The sequence below is a fragment of the Helianthus annuus genome, chromosome 14 (assembly GCF_002127325.2).
Source record: "Helianthus annuus cultivar XRQ/B chromosome 14, HanXRQr2.0-SUNRISE, whole genome shotgun sequence".
NCBI classification, from domain to species: Eukaryota; Viridiplantae; Streptophyta; class Magnoliopsida; order Asterales; family Asteraceae; genus Helianthus; species Helianthus annuus.
In genome coordinates, this window is record NC_035446.2 from 1,086,681 (window position 1) to 1,094,466 (window position 7,786).

At 32.3% G+C, this 7,786-nt stretch overlaps 1 protein-coding gene across 2 annotated transcripts; it reads right to left on the reverse strand.

Moving 5' to 3' along the window:
* Positions 1-5,307: 5,307 nt before the first annotated feature.
* LOC110907952 lies at positions 5,308-7,545 on the reverse strand. Of its 2 annotated transcripts, none has more exons than XM_035982726.1 (8): positions 7,272-7,545; positions 6,814-7,163; positions 6,674-6,734; positions 6,456-6,596; positions 6,253-6,360; positions 5,939-6,170; positions 5,627-5,872; positions 5,308-5,545 (listed from the first exon to the last, which is right to left on the reverse strand). In XM_035982726.1, the coding sequence occupies exons 1-8, from the start codon at positions 7,398-7,400 to the stop codon at positions 5,508-5,510; spliced, it is 1,305 nt and encodes a 434-aa protein (XP_035838619.1). In that variant the 5' UTR covers positions 7,401-7,545; the 3' UTR covers positions 5,308-5,507. The 2 variants fall into 2 exon arrangements, with proteins under 2 accessions (XP_035838619.1, XP_022008555.1); XM_022152863.2 differs by having other exon boundaries at positions 5,308-5,562; positions 7,272-7,544.
* Positions 7,546-7,786: the final 241 nt, after the last annotated feature.

Sequence of the window (7,786 nt, forward strand, 5' to 3'; positions counted from 1 at the left end):
GACATGATAACTTTTGAGAAATTATTTTGTTTTTCATGTTTTGATGCTAGAACTTGATTGTATGATTAAATTCATTGTCGAAACTAACTTTTTGGATGGTTTTGACCTTAGATGATGTTGGGAATCTTACGGATGGCGGTCAAGCAAGTTTTGAAGAATCGAACACCCTTTAGAAGCCTGCAAATGGGTATAAAGATAAAGGACAATCCTTGCAATTCTCAAAACCCTCACAAAACAAAAACATTTTGCGGTGACATGCTTTTTAATATTTTCTTAAGCTCAAAATATTAATACAATGAAACCATTAAAACACCAGGTAATTATTGAATTTGGTTAACGCTAAAAAATCTTAAACGCCAAAAATGAAGCAATGTTGTGACACCGAATTGGAAAAGCGGAAGATAAAATGACAAAAAAGCCCATACGCCCTAATTATATCGCACGCCACGTGTTGGGCCAGGATGCGTTATCACCGTTCTCACACTTTAGGATGTTTTCTCCTGATCCCCTACCTATAAATTTATACTTCGTTTTTATTCTCTAATATATCTTTTTAATAAACTTGAATTTTGAACCAAGATCAGATCTGACATTAATATTAATATACTTGTAGTAGTATAAGTTAAAACCCTAGAATGTTTTCATAAATAAATAATTATTTTTTTAATTAAAAAAATTACATGTGAAACATGAAAGGTAGAAGACAACGTAATAACAATAGATAAGTTAAAACTATGGAATATTTTCATAAATAAATAACTAGGTTAGAACCCCGTGTATTACACGGGTTGAATAAATACCCCGTGTATTACACGGGTTGAATAAATGTAATTTTATATATTAAATAATAAAAAGTTATATCTTTATGAAACTCGCATATTTTACGGGTTAAATAAATGTAATTTTATATATCAAATGGTAAAAAAAGTTATATCTTTAAAAACCATATGTATTACACATATTAAATAAATGTAATTTTATATACTAAATACTAAAATCGTCGTATCTTTAAAAAACCCGTGTATAATCGGGTTGAATAAATCTACCAAATGATAAAAAAAAATTACATCCTTAAAAACCCCGTAGATTACACGTGTTGAATAGATTTAAAAAAGAGTTATATCTTTAAAAACCATGTGTATTACACATATTACATAAATGTAATAAATACTAAAAACGTCGTATCTTTAAAAACCTGTGTATAGTCAGGTTGAAAAATCTACCAAATAATAAAAAAAAATTATATCCTTAAAAATCTCGTATATTACACGTGTTGAATAAATCTAAGTTTACATAGAAATGATAAAAAAAAGTTATATCGTTTAAAACTTCGTGTATTACACGGGTTATATAAATGTAACTTTGTATAGTATATAATAAAAGTTAAATTTTTAAAAACCTCGCGTTTTACACGAGTTGAATAAATATAATTTTGTATACCAGATAATAAAAAATGTTACATTTTTAATAAAAAAATGTTATATTTTTAATAAATTAGGATAACATTTAATATTTATTTATTATTTATATATTTAATATAAGATAGTAGAAAAGAGAGATATTTTTGTGTTAAAAATATATTAAATTAACAATTTAGATTTGAGGATAATATTTTATTAAAGTATGATAAGATTTAATGTTAATTTATTATTTATTTATTTATTTAGTTAATATAAGATAATTATATATTTGAGGATGCCTTCAATGAATAACACGTGTACAAAACTTAGTTTCTTTTATTATAGTAGATGGATTATTATTTTATTAAAAAAATTACACATGAAACATGAAAAGGGTAGAAGATGACGGGGATTTGAGTGGAGGGTTTAGGTATATATGGGGTTCACAATTAATCTATTTTTTTAATTAAAAAAATAATAATTGGGCACATGCATTTATTTTCCTAGGAAGATATGGTTATTATTCTAGAGTTCAATTAATTGTTTGATTAATAACATAGTCCTGTTAAGAAAATAAATAGTTTATTATTCTAGTTTGTGGTTCTTGCGTAGATCCAGTTCGATCTTGTTTGATTTTTTTTCTTGCACGGCTCTAGTTTTCGACGGTAAGCCTCCCGTTTTCATCGATTGTTTTGTTGTATTCAATCGCCGAAAACATCAGGATCACCAGCAGGTTTGCAACGGAATTGCCCAGCGGTGATCTCCACTTTCACAAATGGTTAAAGATGGAGGGTTTGAATGTTTGATTACTATGCAACTCAATGAGAGATAGATATTTAATATATTTTTTTAGAATTTTAGTTAAACAAACAAAACTTGGTTATGTGTAATTCAAAGAATTTATGTGCAACTCACTTTTAATTAAACAATACAAAGAATATATAATTTTAAACTTTTATTAATTTATCTTCTAAATCTATTTAGATGTGTACTCTATATGACCATCCAAATCATCCTTGTGGTGATTTGTGTTTAAATAATCCAAGAGGCTAAATGGATGTTTATCATCCTACCTCAATACATGACATATTTGACTATACTAATATACATATATACATATACTTATAGGGGTAGATCAAATAAAAAGTTTATTTTGCCTAAATAGGATGAGAAGGAATCTTAACCATTCATTTATCAAATCAATGGTTAAGATGAAAGTGTAGAAGAAAGGAGAAGTGGTATCTTGAGAAAATCCTTTTTATAGACTTTCTCTCCCCACATGCAAGGCACATGCATATTCTACCCTCATTTTTTAAACGTTCATAACTTTTTATACGAAATTATTTTTTCATAAAAATTTCACCGTAAAATCGAGTGTCTTTTTATCTTTAATTTGAGTACCATATTGCTATATAAAATATGAAGACTAAAAAACCCGACTAAAATGTGTTGTGTCTCTATGTTATATAACATTTTTTTGTGCTGGATTTTTATACTATATTTTTGTGCCGAATTTTTTTGTCTTGATTTTTTTTCTCAATTTTTTGTGCTGGATTTTTTTGTACTACATTTTTTTTTGCTGAATTTTTTTGTGCTATATTTTTTGTACTAGACTTTTTGTGCTATATTTTTTTGTACTACATTTTTTGTGCTATATTTTTTTGTACTAGATTTTTGTGCTAGATTTTTTTTTGTTGTATTTTTAGAAAACAAAAGGGGTTGCACATGTCATTTTCACTCCTATTTATAAAGAACCAAAATGTCCTTCATTCCTACTTATTAGGAGTGCCACATGTAATCATCACAATCATTCTTAGGCTACTTAGGCAAAATACACTTTTTAGTGGATCCTTCCCCTATACTTATAACATACATTCCAAACCGAATCTTAACACCAACCAAACTCATGATTGGATGTTATGTACTATGGTGAAATCTTATCTTAGGACAGAATTCCTCATATTTGGAATTCCAATTGGTGAATTGGTGCCCATGAAAAACAAATGAATATGGTGTCCAAATCGAGTGTTCTAACAAGATAAATTTTATGTATTTTTCCATACTAAATTCATTCTTGCATACGAATTCCTAATCCAATCCATCGTACTTACACGTCTTGTTTATCCTTGTAGGATAACTCAACGGTTCCAAACACTTTAACGCATCAACTCACTTTGGTGGAAACTTCTAAGCAAACCGTGAGTATACTCGAATCCCCTTTTACACTTTAAACACTTTTGGGGTGTAACATGTATGACATAAACAAATTCACTTATGCACACAATCAAACTTACAAATTCACTCAATCCATCAAACATGTTAATTGTTATTCTTAGGTTATTCATGCTAGATATTCATATATTCATTCACACATGCAAACTACAAGTAGCACACCGCCCCGGATGTTGGGTCATTGTTAAGTACTCAATCGTATAACGGTCTTGTCCACTTGGTGACAAGATTACGCTTGTGGAAACTTTGGTTTGACATTTAAGTTATGCATGCTAGTATGTAATTTACCTTGGTATAAAACTGTCATGTTGGATTTGAGAAACACTTTTATACTTATGCTATGTAATCAAACTTGTATACTCGCCAACCATTGTTCTGATTTTATTTTAATACATGTTGCAGGAAATTGATGATGCCTTGACGTTTCAAGAATCTATTAGTATGGATTTTAGAAACACACTTTAATTTATGTATTCCTTTATTGCACTTGTAATCCCTTTGTTGTATTTCCATTTCAAACGATATAACACTTTATATATCAATGAAATTTGAATTATTTAACTATTTTCATTTTTAGTAAGTTATGATGTTTAAACAATCATGTTCGTCTCACTCCGATGTTTCCGTCATCGGTTGGGGTGTGACATCTGGGATGGATGATTATCTTGTATTTGTTTATCACTTTTAACGAATAGTTCTTTGTTCAATCCTATTTTCATCTATCTTTCTACCAATGTTTGTTTGTTCAAGGTTCAAAATTCACCTGTCTCATTATTATTTAACGAATAGAGACTGAAATAGGATCATTTGTATTAAAATCGAATTTATTCGAATAATTGGCATTGGAGGGGAAGTGAAGATTTGGGTTTGTGGCCATATGTCTCAAGTTCGAATCCGATCCCAACTAGGTTTTACCGTAGTGGGCCTTCGAGCGGCAAGTATTCCCTAGAACTAGAGATGGTGGGCTTCGGCTACCCAGCGTTGTTTGCTGCCACGGGTGTATGAGGTCGTATTTTGCCATTAGGTTACCCCAAGTAGCCGAGCTTTTATTTGTTGGCCATCCAAAAAAAAAAAGAATCGAATCGAATTTCGAATTGCGCATAAAATTCGAATTCGAATTCAAATCAAATAAATTGTATCTTAATCAGATTCCAATAGAATATGAATTTAGATTAATAAAACCTAAAAATTCGATTCGATTAATTTAAAAATTCATTATTCGATTCATTAAACACCCCTAATTGAAAGGCATTTGAGACTAAAAATTCAATTGTCTTGATGGCATATGAACCAAACCCTCCTGTGGCTTAATAAAGGCAACAACGCATGGTAAATGACAGCATCTATACTGATGGGCTCCGGAGCATGCATCCTCTACGCTTCCATTGTAAAAAGGAAATAGTCGGCCAATTTACATATATTTTTATACAACATTATTTTAAAACGAAAAGCTAAAGGTTTAAAACCCAACAACATTTTAAACCCATTAACTTAAAAAAAAAAAAAAAAAAAAAAAAAAAAAAGAGAGAAAAAGAAAACTAACTGAATTAACAAACCCACCAACAATGTAAAACATATTATTTTGCTAAAATAATTTTGTTTTGTTAATTGTTGGTTATATAATAGGTGCCTTTTTTCCTAGTCGCACACCCTTCAACTTACCTAAGCAAGCATCTAACTAACTGCTTTAGGATTTCTAACTATAGGCTTCAAGCTCAAACAAAAGTTTACCATCAACATATACACTTCCTTAATCTGAAAATACATTTCACAAGAAAATAATATCACTTTTAACTAGCAGGCGTGTTACCAAGCCAAGCAGATCTCCTCTTCTCATCACAAAAACCTCAATCAAGCTTGCACTTGCGCAGGCATTTAACCATCAGTGATATCGCCATATACAAAACTCCTACCTGCACAACAATCACCACTACAAACAAACAAAACCACTTTATGCGTCTGTATACATACGAAAATGTGTGAACAAAACATACCGGCTACTGAAAAGGTGAATAGGATAGCCAGGCGATGTCTCACAAGCCATGGTAAGTCAACTTCAAGAGAGCAGTATTGTTGTTTGCCTTTTATTATATCGGGTTTACGTTTCTTGCTAGCTTCAAGCTCTGGCAATGAAGTAGTTACGCTATTAACTGCCTCACCACTGACACCTCTCACTTCAAATCTCAACTTCACCGGATTTGCGTCCCAATTTACTTGTATCGCTCCAAAATTAGGTTGTCCTACACAACAATATAACCATTAGGTGATGATCGTAGAGACATTATGACAAACGGAAACAGGCGTACCGTATGTGCATGATCTGTGTTTGCAGGTGTTGTTGTTGATAACTCTCATAGTAGTAGGTGTCACCCATGCCAAAAATCTCAGCACAAAATGTAAAAATGAAGGAATTACTTTCTCGACAGCCTGAGTAAGACCACTTGAGGTGATGTCATAGAGGGGATACGCGGTGGCACAATCATATCGTGTTATTTCTCCAAAATGCACATCTCCACTTATGAAGAAAACCCCATCTCTCTACACATGAAAAGTAATTCGATGTTATGGGTTCGGTGGAACTGTGACTGACAGGCTATTTATTTATTTATTTATTTGATACCTTGCTATTTGATATTAAGTTAAAAAGGCGTTTCCTTTCTCTTGGAAAGCGTCCCCAACTTTCCATGTAGAATAAAGGGCCGGTACAAGCTGAAAGATTTGACACAACCTGAATGATGCCACAAAAGTCAACAAGTAGCTTTCAAATTTAGTGTCACAAATATGATAATGACCATGTCTAAGCAATTAATTAATTACGGGTACCTGAATAGATGAAGCAATTATTGTTATTTCTGATGGTGGACCATTCAACTCCTTGTTTAACCAAGTCCATTGTGCATCTCCCAAAATGGTTCCATCACTGCGCAGGGGATCTCTGTGGTATCTAGTATCCAAAAGTATGACCTAAACAACAGTTGCCTCAATGTCATTATTTATTTAACCATATAAAACAGGGAAACCAATAAATAAATAAATAATACCTTGATCCGCCTGCCCTCAGGACCAAATGTGTAAGATGCATAAACTCCAGCCTGCTTGCGACTAAAAAGGCAAACAAGAAACATTTGAAAAGCAGTAGCGATTAACTGAGAATGAATGTAAGTAAGTTTTCCTAGCATACCGTGGACTGTCATGGGGCTCGTCCAAGAAATCCAACATAAGCCTTTGGTTGGTGTCTTTGAGTTTAAATTCTTTGCCGGCATCATTTAATCCGTAATCGTGATCATCCCAAGTGCCAATGACCTTGGCAATGTGACGGAGACGCGTATAACCATGATTTGTCTTAGCAATGTTGTATTTGGATTGCATTTCATCCTCTGAAGAGGGAACAAACCTAGGAACATTCTTCCATGGGCCTATAGTTCTCTCGTTACCAAACAATTTAAAAGGGCGCCTGATATCTCCATATATGTTATCCCCAAGCCAAATGAAAACCTGTGGTTTGAAATCTACTATAGCATCCCATATAGGCTGCAATATCAATCAATTTGGCTATACCGTCATTCTTTTTTTTTTTTTTGAAATTGACATGAAAAATGAGACTAATTTTGGAAGGAATGTATGTGTATGTATGTGTACCTGTGGAGAGGTTTGATTTGCGCAAGACCCAAATGCGATTCGAGAGACGAGAGCTTCTTCAGCAGCAACACTGAAAGTGAAAGTGAATAGTAATGCAATTGCGATCATCATCATCTTCACCAACGCCATCTGAAGATCCAAATGAATCCACAAATTTAATTTGTTTGTTTGAGTGATCTGCGGAAAAGGGGGGGTTCGTGATCGAGACGGTTAATCATGGAAAACTGAAATTTCAAATGTTTCCCTAAAACACCAAAAATAAACGCACCGCCTATACCAAAAGCTAAAGTAAGCCCAACCAATGCCCTTATTGGTCGTTATAGGTTGGGTTTGTGCGAACACCTAGTTTAAAATCATGTTACACAAAAAAAAAAAAATGTTTTACATTGAAAATCATAAAAACAAATGCCGGTGTTGGTTCAGTTAATAACAATACCAGTACCGATGTCAATAATAAACTATAAAAACAAATACCGGTATCGATTATGATAATAATAATACTGGCAATGGCGGAC

Coding starts and splice junctions, on each gene's coding strand:
- LOC110907952 (XM_022152863.2), bottom strand. CDS start 7,400: ATGGCGTTGGTGAAGATGATGATGATCGCAATTGCATTACTATTCACT. Junction 7,164..7,271: donor CAAATCAAACCTCTCCACAG/GTACACATACAT, acceptor TTGATATTGCAG/CCTATATGGGATGCTATAGT. Junction 6,361..6,455: donor TAATTGCTTCATCTATTCAG/GTACCCGTAATT, acceptor GGCATCATTCAG/GTTGTGTCAAATCTTTCAGC.